Genomic DNA, 19,744 nt, shown 5'->3' on the forward strand with positions numbered 1-19,744 from the left:
GTATTTTTGTAAACACCAATATACAATAGTTCCAATTAAAAAGTCATGATGCAGTCATGTCTACAGTAGAATTCACCACGACCTTTGCAGGACTTAAACCCCATTAAAAGCTATTAAACCAAGATAACACTCATTGAAAACAGCTCAACTATGTTACATCAGATTTTCTCTGGTTAAATCCACACACACACACATGTGTCTGTTTTGAGCAATGGTATTATAGTTTCAGTTGGGTGAACGATTATAAAGCAAACGCAAGGTAACAATTACTGTGTGGCCTTTGTTCACGAAATGAGACAATACTGTGCATATTGTTAACCACATTCTTGAAAATGAGAAACATAATGGCTGTGGGTTGTAACACGGTTTGGAAATAATTTCTTCATATTTTTGGTGTTATCTGTCGTTTACATATCCTTCCTAAAACACCAAAGTGCGAATATTTCCAAACACCTAAATTAGCCAAAAACTGAGGACACGTTACAAAACTATACTTTCTAGAATTTCGGAAGAGTACTTTTAATATTGGCCGGTTATTTTTCACACAGCGACGTTAACTAGGCAATGTACTGTTACCTATAACATACACTAAAACACCAAAGTGCGAATATTTCCAAACATCTAAATTAGCTAAAAATTTAGGACATGTTACAAAACTATATTTTCTAGAATTTTAGAAGAGTACTTTTAATATTGGCCGGTTATTTTTCACACAGCGACGTTAACTTCTAACATACGCTATTTGTAGAGGTTACGCGTCAATGGTAAGAGCACTGTGTATTGTGTATAGGAAAACGGACAGTAACTGCAGTATGTATCTCTTTGGCTAAAAAACTTTTGTTTTTAAATGCTAGAGTGAACAATAGCCCATGAGGAGTGACACATTTCAAGAAGTTATATACAGGCACTTGATTATTAGGCACTATAAAAGAAAAACACATGTGCCAAAGCATCAGACATGTGATAAGATGCTTAATATGCACTATGATCTTGAAGGATGGTGCGCCATTGTCAGATATGTGTCCGACTACCATGCATCTGGTAGGCTACTCCAAACGTGAACTGAAGTGTGAATGAAGGTCCTGTCAGTAGATATGGTTCTAGAAACTGGTACTGTGAGAGTATGGCAAGGCATGGACAAGCTTGAGCGGGTAGCCTTCTGACTTCAAATGACTTTGGTAGCTGTGCCTTCAGATCTCGTGGGTACAAGCTCAGTGCATTTTATAGAGGACTGTTGTTGCAGCCACTTGACGTCTTTGATGGATGTGATGTTCAGCTCTGTACTTGCTTCTTTGCTCACGCCTATGATTCGAAGGGCCTTCCTCTCAATCCTCTGGATAGAGTCTAGTAATCCTAGAGTGGTGATGCTAGCACTCATCTAAGACAGTGAGGCGTATTCCATCACACTTCAAAATTAAACCTTGTAAACATTTGCTCTGCCTCTGACATCAAGTTTATTTGCAACTCTCATCAGAGCGCCCAGCTTCTGCCTGCTCTGGATGAGACGTTAGAAATGTCAAGGTCAGCTTGCTGTCGTCTGTGACTCCTAAGATCTCCAGCTCCTCCTTCTCAGCCAGTTTTGTGGTACCAAACAGAATATTTAGCTTGGTTGGATTCCTCTTTCTTGATATTCTCATTGCCTTACGTTTCGATGTCTCTAAGGTCACCATCCGTCTGTCATGCCCATATATCTGCCCATATTATCACTTTCTCCAGTTCTCTGTTCAGGCTAGCAGTAAAAGGCCTCAATGTTGTTTGGTAGTTATTTGTGGAATATCTGGTGTGTGCACGCTTGAAGCTGCAAATTGAAGTCCCTGTGTTGTTGTTAAGTGGTTTATGGAATGATGTGGGCCGAAGTGATCAGCGACAACATGTAAAGTGTGCTGAGGCTTGCGTAGTGCACTGTAAATCACTACGCTTTTTTTTCTTTGTCTCCAGATGTAATCTCACAAAACAAGGTGGAATAATTTGCGTAGATGTAGAACTGGGTTTCACATGCATCACCCAGGTCATCAATAAAGACACAGAACAAAAGTGGGTTTAATTTGGACCCCTAATGGAGGAAGTATTTGATGACTGGCCAGATAAAGACAACTTTGATGGAACGATACGGTATGTCGGGTAGCTCCTAATCCAGATGAGCAGCTTGCCAGATAATCCTTTTGCCTTGAGTTTCGATCAAAGTCCATTATGCCAAACATTATCGAATGCTTGTTTGATATCCAGGGCAATCAGACGCAGGTCGTTGCCTCTGTCCAGGGAGTTGGACCCGGGGTAGGACCACTCTTGGGTCAGAATGGTAAAGATGTCAGCTGTGGTATGGCCTAAATCCAAACTGTCTATCTGATATCAGTGCTTTCCAAGGAGGTACTTCTGAAGTTGGTTCTGTACAACAGCCTCCATGATCTTAATGATGATGTAGAGCAGAGAGAGGGGCGATACATAGATGAATTAGACTTCCAATCTCTTGTGAATATGGGTGACAAATGCAGTCTTCCATTGGCTGGGGAAAACTTCCTTGGAGAAGCAAAGCTCAAACAGCAGACTGACTGCTCTTGCAAGTTCTGTGCTGTAGGCATATTTCTTCAGGACGCTTGCAATGATTACATCAGGACTAGTAACTTTATCTGGTTGCAGATTGCTATTAAGCTTCTTAAAATTTTTGACCTTGAAGGCTATCTTTTCCTAGATCCTTTGAGCATGATGCTGAATGCTGACCTTCAGGAGCAGATTTTTCTGTGCTGGGAAAGGTCCGGCAAAAGTTTTCAGCTTTGTCTTTTGTAGACTTGACGCCCATCTACAGCACTGGTATCCATGGTGTTAAAATTTATGGGACATCGGGCATTTTGAGGCTACTGTCTGGATACCCGTACCGGGGCATTGTGAGGCTTGGTAGCCCTACCCGTACAGGAAAAGTTGCTGGCATTGGTATTTTTGTAAACCCCAATGTGCAAAAGATCCAATTCAAAAAGATCCACCTACATGACCTAGAGCATCATGCAGTTATTGTTAACTACATGTATGCACACAACACAGGGGCACTCACAATAGGCAATTGAACCCTACTGGTAGCGCTGTAGCTATTGGGGATGAACTAGTTATCATGCGCGTATTTTTTTTTGGGGGGCTTTGGGGCGCCAGCCCCCCGGGGTCAAAGTAGGGGCGGTAAAAACGAAGGGGCGGCGGTAGAAGAAGGGGCGGCAAAAACAGGGGCGGCAAAAACGAAGGGGCGGCAAAACGAATTAGCAAAGAAAAAAGGGCGCAAAAATTTGAAAAAGCATAAAATTTTTTGAAAAAAGGTTGCTTTTAGGGCGCTAGCACCTAAAATCCCTTTTTTTTTTTTTTTTTTTTTCTTCACTTTTTCAAACGACCGTGAAAAAAATTGGGTCAACCTTTTCGGGCTGTTAAGGAAGGGGCGGCAAAATTGTTTCTTCTTCAGCCCCCCGGGATTTTAGTACTTGCTCTATGTTTCAATTACTTATTCTTTTGCATTCCAATGCACATTTTGCATCACCGGGCAGCCATTTTTTGGTCGTATTTGGAAATTTGGTGTCATAAAACCGTCATAGGTACAAATTTAGTACTTTCTGTCAATCAATTATTGCTTATTCTCTACATGTCAATCTTTAAATAATTGGCATAGTCCTTATAATAACGGTGGTTCGCCTTGATGAGTAAATGACAGCAAACAGCTGCAAACCAGTGAAAAATATCCCAAAACTCGGTCAGTGGAGCTCCGCTCGTACATGTCAATAGCGGCATTATCGATTGGATTAGTCGTCCGTAGCGGACAATTCGGTCGCTCATTGGATCAATATTATCAGGTGGTAATAAATTTGCATTGGACAATAGATTACTATATAATGGTTTTGTACTGCATATAGGCCTATATCGTTTTAATCTTCAATAAGCGGGTTTATGGCTGGAAAGGTCACGGTGAATTCGCCGTGGACGTATTATGGGACATCGGGCCCTTTGAGGCTACTGTCTGGGCTCCCGTACAGGAAAAAAGTTGCTGGCATTGGTATTTTTGCAAACCTCAATGGGTAATAGTTCCAATGAAAAGAGATTCATCCATGTGTTTCTTCAGCTGAATACACTCTTATTTTCCCGTATACGAAATCCTTAAACAACTTTATGCAATCGAAGCAACGTGTTCACTACATGGCGCGATAACCCGTTTATTGGTTAAAAGTTGTAACTCTCTTCACGGTTTAAGAAACCTAATCAACATGATCAATGGTTGGTTATATTAAATGTAACTTTTGACATAATAAACAGCGAAATTCGGCGGTAATCATCCCGAATTAAACATAATTATACAACTTAGTTGTTTACAAAATTAAGCACGTTATTGTTTAGGCCTACATATATTTATTTTTATTCTGCTATTGTTTATTTATTTAGGCCCTAATGGATTATATTATAGGGCCATGAAATTGGGCATTCATTTCTTTTTTTCTTTTTTATTCTTTAAGAAAAATCCAATTGTGTTGACATCAGAGTTGCTGCCAGGTAATGATCATTAAGCAATATCCAGAGTAGGCCTATGCACAATGGACAAGTGGACTGCGGAGTAGTCTAGATTGTCACAGAATTCGAAAAAAAAAATTATTATAAATATTAATCATTATTTTATTATTATTATTATTACTAGACCTAATATTATTATTACTATTTATTATTTAATATCACTATCTTATTTTTGAATTTGTAACAATACAATTAAAAAGTAGGCCTACACTGAATTCATTTCAGATTTTTTCTTTATCTTTTTCTTTTTATAGGCCTGTTCGTTTATTTGTAGGCCTATAGCTAAGTATAATATATTATTTGTTTGTGTTCTTATTTTTGTTAATTTCTTCAGGTAACTTTCATTTATTTATCATTCATGAATTAATTTAAATTTATTTAGATGGCACTGTAGGCTAGCATAGTAGCATGATTTTAATTTTATAAGTTTGTCATGATTTATTAAAATGACGACTTTGTTTATTATTTTACATGATAAATCTCTAGTAGGCCTACTAATAATTCCTGTGTTTTTTTAATTTTTTTAAAAATCATAATATCATGATTCATTTTCATTTATAATAAATGTATTTTTTTTTTTTTTTAAATCTGCTAAAATAATGTCAGCTGACCGTGGGTGATGGTACTCAAGTACTTGTGGCTTTTGATACAACGGAATAATCGAAGTCAAGTGGTGACTTCCATATAAGGCTCATATATAATGGACGTTCCCTTGTGTTTGAACGGTTTGTCGAAAACAAAACAAAACCCGGGCGAAAACATATAAAAATGCATGTTTTTGGCCCTTATTTCCAAAAATTGACTAAACATTAAAATTTTTTACTTTATTTGCCAGTTTAGGATTTAGCTAGGGGGCCGCTATGTTTCATTTGGCAAAATTCTGTCGGTCCGTGTCACGTCACTTCCGGTTGATGATGTTCGAGTGAAAACAAGTCCCTGATTCGATTTTTGTTGATGATTTCTGTCATTGGTGTTATGTAAATTTCGACCGCAAATAGTCAGTGGAATCACACAACCGTTTCTAAGTCTTCAGAGTGGAAGAAACTTACTTGATTTACCGTTTAACTTAAAATTAAATTCCATGGTCGAGTGTCGTTTTTCCGAAATTGAATATCACTCCAACAACATCGCTATGTAGCCTCCTTCACAGTCGGTTTCTGTTGTTCATAACAAACCGTGAGCCACATGCAGTTTGGGCCCGAGACTAGAGATAGCCCGGATGTCCGACCGACAGAATAGGATATTATATCCTTCATTAATATATTCTCGTTCATTAATTGGTTAAACGAGTATCATGTGACCAAAAATAGTTTTGCTATTTTGCAAAGCAGTCAAAAAGCCGACTCAAAGTACTATTTCCCCGGGATATATTTTTTGTTATATACTTCATTAATATATTCTTGTTCATTGATTGGTTAAAAGTGGATCACATGACCAAAAATAGTTCTACCATCAGTACTCCTATCCGTCAATAGTACCTCTAAGCCGTAAATAGTATTTTCAATGTCCCGGATGAGCCGTAAATAGTACCTCCAAGCCGTAAATAGTAGGCCCTACTTTTGACCATGCCTTCCGCGCGCGCGCATTCGATGCGACGGAACAGTTCACGCACGCGAAACTGCCAAAGCGTCATTTCGCGCTGCTGTAATTGGTTAGCCCGATTTTAGGCTATTCGATTTTTTGAAGGGTAGGTTGTGCTTAAATTAGTCGTGTTGTTCACTCAGGATAGAAGCGGGAGAGTCAAAACGTCAAATAATTTTCTTTTAACAAATCAATGAACAAAGAACATATTAATGAAGTATATAAAACAAATATATACTGCCTTTATTCGAAGTTCTGGTTAAAACTATGGTCCCTCGTTGAGTTCAATTAATACTATTTTCCTTCGGGGCTGCGCCCCTCAGGAAAATAGTACTATTGATCTCACCTCGGGCCCATAGTTTTAACCAGAACCTCTCATGGCAGTATATATTTGTATACTATACTCCCTCTGAGCGCGTATGACCTCATAGCCGCGTCGCAGTTCCTAGTGGTCGGTGCAACTCGCCACATACGCGGGATATCGCTACCGGTTCTGGGTATTAATGTGTAGCAAGTCATGTTGTCTTGCGAAGCACACAAGCAGCAGCACAGAAGTGTAGCTAAAATACGGCAGTTTCATGACATAATCTGAGTTACATCAGGAACAATATCTTATATTGCCGGCGAAATAACAGAGAACATGGTTAGGCCTACTCGTTTCACGGCGGTATTGTAGAGATACAACATTACAACGGTAAGCTTTATAGCCACTCAAATTGTGTGCGTGCTTTGTTAAGTTCAAGTTTGTGCATGTAGGCCTACGCCTAGCCTTACTATGCATGTATGCTATGGCTTAGCCTACATTTATGCTAGGCCTATGCCTATGATAAAGGCCTTTCTAACTTTTTAACCCATTAATGAACAAAGAATATATTAATGAAGGATATAAAACAAATATTTACTGCTCTAAATTCGGGATCTGGTGGAATCTATTGGTCCCCTCGGTGAACTGGAGACCGTGAGCCTACTATTTCCCTCGACCTGGCGGTCTCGGGAAATAGTAGGCTCACGGTCTCCAGTTCACCTCGGGGACCAATAGATTCCACCAGATCCCTCATGAGCAGTAAATATTTGTATAATATTTTTTTAATCCACGGGCCATCAAACCTTTTGTCTCTTCTGAGCTGAATAAATCATCTGGGCTCCCAGTCTAATTTGGTCCTATAAAAGCATCATTATGGCCCACATATGATAAACTCACATTATAGGCCTACCCACTTCCTAAGAAAATGACAGCCCCGAGCCATGATAAAAATGTCAAACAAGCAACCTTGTCCTTTTTTAGGACAGTTCTTGTACAGTACGGGTCATGCAAAAATTACGTGTGTTTATAAATAGAAACACGGCTATACCGGAAAACGAAAAGATGGCGACTTCCATCCGTACGAAAAGCGATTGGAGACAGTTGATCTTTCGACGACTGAAGAGACGAAATGAAAAGGAATGCAGCTGCATTAAACCTATCTATGAATCACGTAAGTTGTCTTTACCCTTATTGTTAGCACTGGTAATTCTAAAGTTATTTGAGTGGATGTTTATTGAGTGTCCATAAGGATGATACGGTGCAAAATTCGGAACCCTATTCACATACTTTATCTTTGAAATATACAAGGCTTCAACTTTGAATATACCCAATTTGTTTTATTTTGCAAATATTGGCATTCTGAACACTCTGTATGTTCGTGATTTATTTACATTGTTGTTGTTGACTTTAAGATTGTGATTATTTTAAATGTGAGCCATCACGTCACATCAAAAGGGACCTCTTGCCGGGAAAATAAAAATTGAGTTATCCATACAAAATTACAAGATGAAAGCTGATTATCTTAGCTTTAAAATGACACCATTTTTATGGGTATCGGATGTGCCATTCTCGAAATATTATCAAAAAATCAATAGAAACAAATGGCCTTCAGCTTCCGAGGGGGATTCCCCATCCTTGTACTTGTGTAATCGCTAGGTGATTCCCCGGTGGTGAGAAATTGATGGTTTGTTTATCAATTAGGGGTGTGATTGACCGCCCGCATCACTTTTTCAATTTGACCAAAACTTTCATTTAATATTTTCATAAAAAAGTCAATGATCTGAAAATTGAAATGGAAATAATCAAAATTGAAACTCTCAAAATGTCTGACATCTCCTGCTGATCATAATCAGCAGTTTTTCTTAGTTGTAGAGGTAGAGGATGTAGTAAATTTAATGGAAATTTAAGGATTACCTCATCGTGTTTCTAGTGATTACAAAAATTGCACATTTCTATTCTTAAATGAAAACAAATTCAAATCTTTTCTCAATCTGTTGCAAAATGTCTGTAAAGATGATAGCATTAATACCGGTTTTGAGATGGTCTTTCATCAACAATATATACATTGGTACTGGTGGGGAACCTAAATTTGGAGAAAGCTGTTCATGATAAAATCATTGATTTTGTTGACATAATGGATAATGAAAAGAGACAGAATAATGAATAATGAAATAGCGACCTCATCCTTTTTTTCAAACATGCAAACGGAAACTAATAATCAAGTTCCATTGGCCTTATAGAGTAGGCCCTATTCATTTTTTTTTTATAGGTCAACCATGAATGATACTAGCAGTGTTCGAATTAAGGAAAAATAAATGGTTGTCCCACGGACAACCAGATTACAATTTCTGGTTGTCCGTCTAAGTTTTTGGTTGTCTGTAGGCATACAAAGGTGAGTTTTGGCTACAGATTTATGGTTGTCCGGCGGACAACCGAATCAGTATTTTTGGTTGTCCGGCGACTTTTTTAGTTGTCCCGGGCAACCGGACAACCAAAATTTCGAACGCTGGATACTAGCATTTAGGTCTAGGTCCAGGGACACTACAAAACCAAAAAAAAAAAAAAATTTGGAATTTATTTTTTGTTGGAATTTCGGGCACCCGGGCAGGGTATTTCCTGCCCGAGTAACGTAATCTCGGGCGGGTACCCGCTAGCCCGCACGAAATTCCCTGGCTTATTATCAATGTAATTTTTTATTTCATTTCACTTGGTTTCTTTCTTTTTTTTTTTTTTTTTTTTTTTTTTCTTTTTTTAATGTTTCTTGCATTTCTCTTTATTATTTTTGTTTTTTTCTTTCTTCTACGCGAATCAACTTTGATTCGCATATGTACCAAGTTAGGTGAATCACTGCGCGAATCGATTCGGTGATTCACGTCCAAATCGAGACCCTGGAGTGGAAAGTCAAAAACTGTCAATTGGTATAGCTTGATACAAAAGTTATCATACAGTGATAGTAAGATTTTTTCAAATAAAATCGCTTTTGTGTAAAATGGATCACCGTGCAGCCCGTGCTGAAACATGCTGCATTATAAATACTTGCTTAAATTTTGTACAGTAATTCATATACAGTTGATGATGGTCACAGAATTTGTAAAAAGACATTTGCCCATAACTTTGCTACTTTTTGTCCTACAGACATGGTTGACCCCTCATTTTTTAAGTTAAATAATCACCTTACCAAATAAAACAATTTCCATGTGAAACATCCGACTTGAAAATTTGATGATCATACCTAACAGTTGCCTATGGAGCAGTTTAATACACAGAAATAAAATAAATAAATAAATAAATTTTGGATTTATAAAGCGCCTTTCTCCAGATCTTAGAGGACTCAAAGCGCTGTAATTTCGCTGCAATAATGAATCATCACAATCAGATCGCATCAACTAGGCCAGTTGCTGCCGAACGGCGCACACAATTAGATTGTAACATCCACCTATTATCTGTGCAGCTCCCCAAATTCCATTGGGTGAAGGAAGTTTTTGATAACCAAACAACTAATCACCGATTTTTGCGATACAGGAGGAAACCGGAGAAAACCTGCGAGAGTGAGCATGGAATCGGGATAAACCAAGTGCACATCCCATGAGTCCTTGGGCCTTGCCGGGGCTTGAACCCGGGACCTCAGTAGTGCAAGGCGAGGGAACTACCGCTGTGCCAAATCATGCATAACTCGCAAACGCAAAATCGGAATCAACTGAAATTTTGGGAATAAGCTTTTTTTGTGGATATCTACTGATAAATGTCATAAAAAGAGGATGCTAGGTCAGGATCACGAAATCCTCCTTAAGGGATCGGATTACAATGTTTGCACTGTATTTTTATGGGATGTGATCATGTGAGAGCACATCAAATTGCATTCTGAATATGAGGAATATCCAATAATTTTGATTTTTTTGAAATTCATGATATAAAAAATGCAAATTTTATGGCAAATTATTAAAAACTAGCGGGATACCCGCTATTACTGAAACAGTCTTATTTATTTATCTAAATCTGTCTCTTCTTACATTTTCTTTTTTAGTTTCTTCTGTTTAGTTTGTGATTTTCCGTTTCCATACAACCTTTTCCCGTATTTATTACGTCCTCTCATAGCGTGTCTGCGGACGTGTTCACCCGTTATCATAATCCCGTGACCCGTCCATGTACCTTTTTGACCTTTATTTTTCCTTCTTTCCGTATTATCATGTCCACTGGTCTCTGGCTCTGTCTCCCGTTTGTACCCATATTTTCACTGTTTTTGGAGCCAATTCTTGACCGTTTTCAACCAAATTTTCGCATTACCGTCTCGGTATATGCCTCGATGTCCCCTATGAATTAGATGATATTTGGATCGAAACTGATGGAGCCTTTAACTTTCATACCCGCACACAACATTAGCCTATTTATAGTACATGTAAGATTGATACAGGTATTTGATATCAGAAGGAAGGAAATTTTAACACGCTCTGCACACTTTCTTCGCATTTAAGTTTTTGCGCACTTCACGCCTTAGTTCCGGCGATGAATAATTTGTCGTTAGTCTGTGTAGGTGGAAGTGGGGGGTCATAAAAATTTTCGACCTGAGATGGGGGGGTTGCAAAAAAAAATAGCCGGCGATAGGGGGGGTCATAAAAAAATTTACTCCGGTCACCGACATATTCATGACCCACTCCCTTCCGAAGAAAATGACATCCCCCTAACACAATTGGGTCCCACCTCAAAAAACATGACCATTTGTTGAAGTGATCCAAATAACAAAGTGCTCTGTTCCTCTTGGTGATTTATTGTGGTTACTCACTGGCTGTGTGTGAAATGCCTGATGCCAAAAAATGTAGATGTTTGAATTTTGTTGGGATTTCAGGGGAGGGGTCAAAATCAGACTCAGTGTTGCGTACTGTTCCACAAAAGTACTTTTAATTTTGAAGGACACACATGTGATATATGTGCCATTTTCCAAAATCAAAAGTAATTTTGAAGGACACACACAGTGCACTTATACATGTAAGTCCTAATTATATTCAGAATGGATTAACGATGTACCAATGTCTAATTATCTATGAGCAAATAGACATTTTTGGCCTGTACAAAATTGTAGCCCCTGAAGTGGTTCTGTCACAAATTTATTCTTGGTGTACAACATTATATGGATTTCTACTGAAATTTTCATCTGAAAGAGCATTTATTACTTGGAACATAAGATTTTGTGAGTTAGTAAAGTTTTGTGGACACCAAAAAAAACAAAAAAAATAAAGGGTGATAGTATATACATTTTATGTGACTGTACACGACGATTGAGCCATAAATTCCTCCCCAGGTCAATTTTGTTTTATTTCGTGTTTAGAAAATATACATCATAAGCTTTAAAATGGTATATCATTCAAATGACTTCAAACGATATCTAGAAGCGGGGTTATGGTTTGTTGAACTTTGCTCCTTCAACAAAATGGTAGCTTTTTTCGTTTCTACATACATGTCTTTTTTTTCACATTGCTGGCAATAAATATCAAACAGTCATAATTGGCGGTCATTTCAAATCATACCCAAGTCAATGAGGTTCAAGAAAGTTCTCTCATTGTTAATTGTTGGTTATACATACCTATAAAAAATACAATGCCTGGTAACCCATCACTTGAACAGGATTCAGCAAAAGCAAACAAAGACCAGAGCTATTAAATATTCTATAACCATTTAAGGTTTTATCCTCTTCAACAATAGGATTATTGGTGTTTGACTATCAAATGAGATAGATGTCGCGCCAACTGCATTGTGTGTGTGTGTGGGGGGGGGGTGTTTTCCAATGTTTTGTATAAATGCTCTGGGTAAAGAAAGATTTAAATTTGTTCTTCTCAAGTACTTGTCAATGTTTTCTTATTACAGATGCTAAGATGTACACAAATCTAGAGGTAGTGAAGGCCCAGAGCATTCAACTAAAGATCCAAGTGGAGCGGTTAAAACATGAAAATCTAGATTTACAAGTGAAAGTTGAATCAGGGTATGTGATATTATTTGATTCACTTACATGTACATATAATATTGTTTTAAAAAACCAGTTTGTTTCTTGTAGGCTACAGGCATTTTAGTTTTTGGGACAGTATTACTGCATTTCTTGTTTTATTTGAGTGGAAAAAATGTTTTCAAGCAAAACATGATGACAATTTTGTTACAACATGTTATAGTACATGTAGGACATTTAGAGCAATGTGATATAAGTAGTCAAACCATGGTCAACCTCAGTTCTTCACTACATTTTTTTGCTCTGTAAGAATAAACTGTAGCCAGTGGTGTCGGGATGTTTACATAATTATATGGATTTGTACTGTTGATGTTTTACGAGGACCTTTAGGTGAATACAATGTAAATTCACAGATTCATGTCAGATTTGTAGGCCTTTTCATTTCCTGAATAACAGTCGCTTTCTATTTTGATCCCATACAGGGCTGGTAGTGGTGTTCCAGGTACTAAAACAGCAGCGTTAGAACAAAAAGTGTTTAAGTTACAAGAAGAACTGACTGATATCCACAGGAAGAAAGGAGAAGTAAGTATTAGGGTGATTCTGAGAAAGTTAAATTTGTAACAGGCAGGGATGTCACTATGCCAGTCAGCACTGGCCATCCACAATCAGCACTCAGTGCTAATGACTGGCATTTAAGCCTTATTGATGCCTTCCCAACCGGCACTAAATTTGGCTGAACATACTGAATATTTCAATACTTGTTTTTGAACCCTTTAGGGCCCATACCTACTTACCAGTGTGCAGCATTCCGCAGCAAGCTGCAGCAGCTTGCTGCAACCACAATGCTTGAAACTGTCATTGAATGAGGGATTTCCCAGCCAGGCTGTGAAACCTGTGCAATGGTATTTAGATATGAAAACAACCGGCTGTAATATCGCTTTTAGTAGTAATGGACCATCCTTTCATTATGTGCATTTTTTAGCAAATAAAATGCCCATTTGAATCAAGTTTAGAAGGTGCTACTGGACTTGCAACTATTGCATTTGTAATCAAGGGATTTTTTTTTGCTTATTTTGGCAAACACTGAAAAGATATGTTCTATTTTTGTTACAAGGTAGATTTAGAAGCTTAATTTTTTATTATAAACATTTTTATTTTGTTGTTTCTTTATTACAGAATGCCCAACAGTTGATAAATATTACAGCACAACTCCAAGAAAAAGACAAAGAACTACAGACAAAAGAGGCAAGGTAGGTTTCTATTGGGTATTCCAGTTGAAATCCATACACCCTATGGAGAACAAGACCACACAGGGAGTAGAGATTTCAAATGAAGTCACTCATTCTGGTAAACCCCATTTGAAAAACATTTGAGGCATAAGGATTTATCAAATTGTTTTTTTTTTTTGAGGCAGTCTGTTTATAATGCAGATGATGAGTTCATAGCATGCACTCAACTTTTAATGTGGTGAAACCATTTCTGAAAAGGCTGGCATCTTTGTAGGTAGCAAATAGCTACCTTTAGAGTAAGAGGTTTTGAGAGATTTGAAATCTACCCCAGTGTAAGATATAAGTCTTACACAGACAGAGGGATTATGCTTGTCAATCGATAGATACAGATCTGGGGTGGGTCAGTGCATCACTGATTTGGAATCCCACTATTATCACTGCTTACAAAGCCCTTGTCAGGCCTACCTTGGAGTAGGAGTATTGTTATGGGGTATGGGACCCTCACACTAAAGAACAGATACTTCAGGTGGGCAAGATTCAGCATAGAGCTGCAAGATTAGTTTGTAATAGCTATGACTGGAAGGCCAGTGTGTCAAAAATGATGACAGATTTGAAATGGGAAATGCTCTCAACAAGGAGAAAGATGGCCAGAAGTTCCATCCTCCAAAAAGCCACAGGGTGGCACCTGGCACTACCAGTCCAGACATACCTGCTACCGCCTGAAAGACGCACTCGTCGATCCATACAAGACACCTTTATTCAGCCACAAGCCCGCACTGACAATTTCAAGTATTCCTACATTCTGCCACCGGACATAACATCAATATTTTGAACCAGAACAATTCAAGCAAGCACTACACACCTACTTCCAGACTAAGGATTTGGGAATTAAGGACTAAATAAATCTTCGCATGCACACTCATCCCTGCTCGTCAGTTTCCCTAAGGAGGATTGAGCAGTATTCAAGAAGAAGAAGTGCCACTGTGCCACTATAATCATGATAGTATATCGCTTTTAAGCGATCACTTTTAAAAATCACTCAAACCCATAATTTTCTAACCACTTATGTATAATGTATTGTACTAGAGGTATAATCATATAGTAGTAGTACACTAATAGCACTTCAACATTATATTCACTTATTTTCTAACCACTTCAGTTATTGTACTAGAGGTATAATCATATATCACGCTGTACAAGTACAGGGTGTCCCATATAAAGCAGGTTCCAACGAATGTGATAATATTTTTAAATGTGTTTGCATCCATAATTTAGTGTTTACATTTGTAAAAAGCCACATCTTTTAGATGTACCTATAATTTGCAGAAAACCAGAGCTCATTTGATAAAACTTCTTTCTTTGGAAGATCTCGGATGTAAAAATGGTTATGGTTAAGTTCTTGTTTGTTTATTGCTTGTTTTCAAATTTATTGTAGTTTGGTTTCATTGCACTTTGCTTTGTTGTTGTTATTGTTGTTGTTGTTGTTGTTGTTGTTGTTGTTGTTGTTGTTGTTGTTGTTGTTGTTGTTGTTGTTGTTGTTGTAATACAATATTAATATTTAAAAAAACACAAAGCAAATTGATTTTTTTCAATTACAATTCAGTTTACAAGAAGCATCGATCCGGGTGAATGCTTATGAAACCGAGATGGAAAATATGCAGAAGGCAGTGCTGGAACTACAGAAAGCCAATGATGTGAGTTTTTGAGGATTTATTGTGCATGATGCCCACCCCAGGTCTGCACACTTTGCAGATATAATTGAATATGAATTTTGCCACCACTCCACTGGGGAACGAATTGGGGTCTTTTCTTACCAGAGTCAATGACGTTAAAGCCATGTTGTAACATTTTCATAAAAATAGATTAGTATTTCTTTTCAATAAAATGTTAGCTTTTACTGTCAGATATGTCCCCTTTTAATTTTTGAGCTTAACAACTGAGGTACATGTAAAGCAAATAGATGTCGCCAATGTGTGTCACTACGTAGGTTGTTCTACGCCACGATCCTTTGATGTGTGTATGATCATCCCGCACACCATGTACGCACTGTGTTATAAACATGTACGTGTTCGACTAATATTTCCATTGTAATAATTAAACAACGGTTACTGCATTTTATTCAAAATCTCGGAATTTGACAAAACTACAGTACCTAAAGTCTTACTTTTTGCAGGGTATGTTAGTTCAATAAATTACATTACCATCGTGTAAAAAAACAGAATTTTGAAAAATATTGGGGACGTCCTCCTCTATGTCTATGAGTGTGATGGTCGAAATATAATCACGAGGTGAAAGATGGATTGTTCCATTCCACGAGCCGGAACGGCAAGTGGAATGGAACAATACATCTTTCACCAGTGATTATGTTTCACCATTACACAAATTTAAGACAGTTAATATTTGTTTTATATCACTCATACATAAATTCTATTACTAAAATACTATTTAAGGTAGGCAATACATTTTTTCATTAACATAACACCATGTTTTGCCGCGATATACTTCACATTTTGGGATCCACCCCATACCTAAATCGGCGAATCTAAGAGTCAACGCACGGCTTGGCGCAGGCGCACTACAGCAGGCACTATGATGGTAAAGACTATCACACTGAGAGGGTGATGGTAAAAATGACAAATGGTAATCAACCAATGAACTGTCTAGAAATTATGTATGAGTGATATAATACAATATGGCTTTAACTACTGGACCAAACTACTCTCCTAGAACTTTGTAAATATTATTTACGACACATTTACTACACTAGCACAAAAAGTACAAGGACCCCATGATACATTCTGGGCACATGTATGGGCCCTACCCCAGAGCTCAAAGGTCATGGACCTCAGGGGTCCAGATTTAATAATACAAAGCATGCTCTTTGTCATCAAGTAAAGCCTCAGGATCCTGAGTTGGTACACTGATAGCCGTAGGGCCACTCTACATTCACAAGTATACAAGAGTCCCATATGTCATCTATTATGGGCCCCAGGACCCCAAATGTGAAAAATGGGGCATCGGAATAACAAGGTTAGCTCTAAAACTACAAGAGGGCCAGGGCTCATATGTGGCACACTACACGTATGGGGTCTAACCCATAGATGTGCCTTTTACCCATTTTGGCCCCAGATGTTCAAGGCTAGGGGCCCCAAAGGCCCAAATATTAAAACAAAGGGCCAACCATTTGTCAGCAAATAAAGCAGCTTCAGGTCTGAGTTAGTACACTGATAGCACTTGAACATTATATTCTTACATGTATTATGAACCGCGTAATTCTAGTATTCTTATAATGAACCTATCAGGTAAATGAATAAATGAACAAAAATATAAATTGAAAATTGTTGACTATTAGATTCATTTCTCTTGACCGAGTCACACATTTGAAGTGATTATAAAGATAACACACATACATGTCAACCAATTTTGTTTGTACATTTTGTTAAACCTAGACTCTGAAAGATGAACACAGCACTCTGCAGCTGCTGTATGTTAAGACAGAAGAGAACATGAAAATAATTCAGATGGAAAACGCAGAGTTGATAACAAGATGGATGCAAGAGAAAGCCAGAGATGCGTTACTTATGAACCAGGACAATGAGGCTTTCCAGAAACATAAACAAGAAAAGATGCAAAAAGATTTGATGGAAGCTGCAAAAGAAATCAAAGTAGACCCTAAGAGGTAGGTCCAGTGTGCTATTCCAGTTGAAATCCATACACCCCCTATAGTAGACATGACCTTAATCTTCCACACAGGGATTGTGAATTTCAAATGGAATCGCCCATTCGGGGTCCTCTGCTCCAAAATGGGTTATGCAAGTTGACATACACCCTCTATTGAAGACATGAACTTAACCCTAACCCAACTAGGTCTCACTAAAGCTCACTATTAAAACCACTCTGCGTGAATGCATTCCACGTGACTTGATGATGCAATCAGCCTAAGTCATAAATACCCAGGGAATTGCTGCCCGGGGCAGCCAAACTTCGGCAGCTACCTGTCAGTGATCGTGTGCGTGGCATGCGAGGGGTCCCGGGTTCGAATCCCGGGGGTACCAAGTGACTTCTTTCTTCACCTTCTCTCCTTTTTCGTTTCTTCTTTCCCTTCCGATAGCAAAAAAACCACGTGTAGGGTTAGGGTTAATCTTCCATACAGGGAGTGTAAATTTCAAATGGAGTCACCCATTTAGGGTCGTCTGTTCCAAAATGGGTTATGCAGGTTGAAATCCATACACTCCCTTAATCTACTAGTCATTCAATAAGTTCTACATCTATTCTTATAACTTTGGTTCTGTAAATGGCAATTGCCTCAAACTCCACATGATTTTACATTAGAATGTCACCTACAAATGAGAGCAAATGTATATCTTTTTCAGATTTTTATAGGTGACCAAGAACTTGTTGAGTCCAGTGACTGCCTTTTGAGGAGAGCTAGAGCAATCGCTCTCTACTGCTCTCCTTAAATCTGATATAGGAGAGTGATTTTTAGCTCTTCTTAGTTGACCATTCTGTCCTTACATTCTATTGTAAATGCTCTAAACAGCTCTCCTTGAAGGCTCCAGAAGAGCTTTTTAATGCTCTCCTGCAAATTCCAAAAGACAGTCCCTATTGTTCGTAGTACACACAAATTTGGTTAACAGATTTGTGATGGATTCATTCATTGCAGGGAAATCTTCTGTAACTTATATATATTTTGTTCTGAAAAAAAGGGAAGTTTTTTAGTGATTAAAATATAATTAAACCTAAATATTCTAGTATCCCCTAGAGCTATATTGTACATTTCTTAAAAGATATGTAGTAGATGAGGCATAAGGATTTATCAATCTTTTGTTCCTTATTTTCTCCATTTTTTTGGTGCTATGTTTGATAGAAAAGTATCAGCTGCTGATAGCTTATCATTAGAAGCTGCATCACCATATCAAGGGAGTAGTATGGGTATATGTGTGGCCGCTGTAGTCCCGGAACAAGCCGTGTGTACAATTGTAAGTACATGAGGATGGCAATACATTGATAAGTTGGAATGTGTTTTATTTGAAAGTGTCATAATTATTGTATTTGTACTTATGATATGAGACGGTGCAATAAGCACAGTTTATGTATGGAACAGTTCCAATGTTACACTAGCAGTACTTAAGCTGTTATTCTGTATCTTTACAAAATCTTAACAAAAATCATGAAAACAATATTTTTTGCCCTAGAAGCAAAGTTTAAATTTAGAATAAAGATTTGACAATAGGCTTACCACTGATGACCAATTATAATATTGCTTAATACAAATATGATACATGTGTGTGTGTATAATAATTTTTATTGTATATCCATACCTAAAAGTTATTATAATACATTTACCCTACCACTTGACAAATACGGCAGGCCAACAGGTGTGATTGAAACTACTATGGCATCAGCTCTGTTCGTTATAGAATTAAAGCGGAAACGGTTATTCGCTTTCTTTTAGGATCTGTGATGTGTGTTAGCATATTTATTAAAGATGTCAAACTTTGATTGGATTAAACTCACATCACTTTCTCGCTCTTGATATGACATCTCCTTCTTGGATGGAGATGGTTGTGTACCATTTTTTGCTCACATTTATAAATTAGTATTTTTCTTGGTTTGTGATTATTTAGTTTTCACAATATGGTCTGATTTTTTTTCTTGGTCTGTGATTTTTTTCTTGTCATATTTTGGTGTTCGGCAATGCCAGTGTGAGATGCGCCAACAGTTCCCTTTGGGGATTTTGTTGATGGGCCTCTCACTGGTATTACTCTTTACATTTTTTATTTGATTGCAGGCTGCAGAGTTAATATATGTTTAATTTTTAAGTTAAATCATATTTTGTAAATTTATCAAGTTGGGTAGTTTTATTATAGTGTAAAGTGCATTGAGGAATCTGATTCATAAAGCACTGTATAAATGCTGTTTTATTACTGTTATTATTGATAGGATGCCCATGATGCCGATGTCAATGCCGTCAAGTTTTCAACATCAGGGAGATTATTTGCCTCGGGCGGAGCAGACAGAAAACTGAAACTCTGGGAATTTCATAATAGTAAGTTAAAACAGAAGACTGTCAAGTTTTGGTCATTGACTAGCTCATGGCTCAACATGATTCTGTCGTATTTTGTTCAATTCTGTCATTTTTTGTGCTATTGTACCTAAAAT

At 37.7% G+C, this 19,744-nt stretch overlaps 1 protein-coding gene across 1 annotated transcript in view; it reads left to right on the forward strand.

Annotated features, from left to right (window-relative positions):
- The first annotated feature begins 7,463 nt into the window (after nt 1-7,463).
- Nucleotides 7,464-19,744, forward strand: part of LOC140155636 (autophagy-related protein 16-1-like) — a 31,339-nt gene continuing 19,058 nt past the window's right edge. The window contains exons 1-8 of the mRNA XM_072178551.1: nt 7,464-7,589; nt 12,278-12,392; nt 12,836-12,935; nt 13,530-13,603; nt 15,186-15,276; nt 17,032-17,261; nt 18,450-18,561; nt 19,526-19,631. Of these exons, the coding sequence (XP_072034652.1) occupies nt 7,481-7,589; nt 12,278-12,392; nt 12,836-12,935; nt 13,530-13,603; nt 15,186-15,276; nt 17,032-17,261; nt 18,450-18,561; nt 19,526-19,631 (937 nt within the window). The 5' untranslated portion in view covers nt 7,464-7,480. The remainder of the gene's footprint in view (nt 7,590-12,277; nt 12,393-12,835; nt 12,936-13,529; nt 13,604-15,185; nt 15,277-17,031; nt 17,262-18,449; nt 18,562-19,525; nt 19,632-19,744) is intronic.

The sequence above is a fragment of the Amphiura filiformis genome, chromosome 6 (assembly GCF_039555335.1).
Source record: "Amphiura filiformis chromosome 6, Afil_fr2py, whole genome shotgun sequence".
Taxonomy (NCBI): Eukaryota; Metazoa; Echinodermata; class Ophiuroidea; order Amphilepidida; family Amphiuridae; genus Amphiura; species Amphiura filiformis.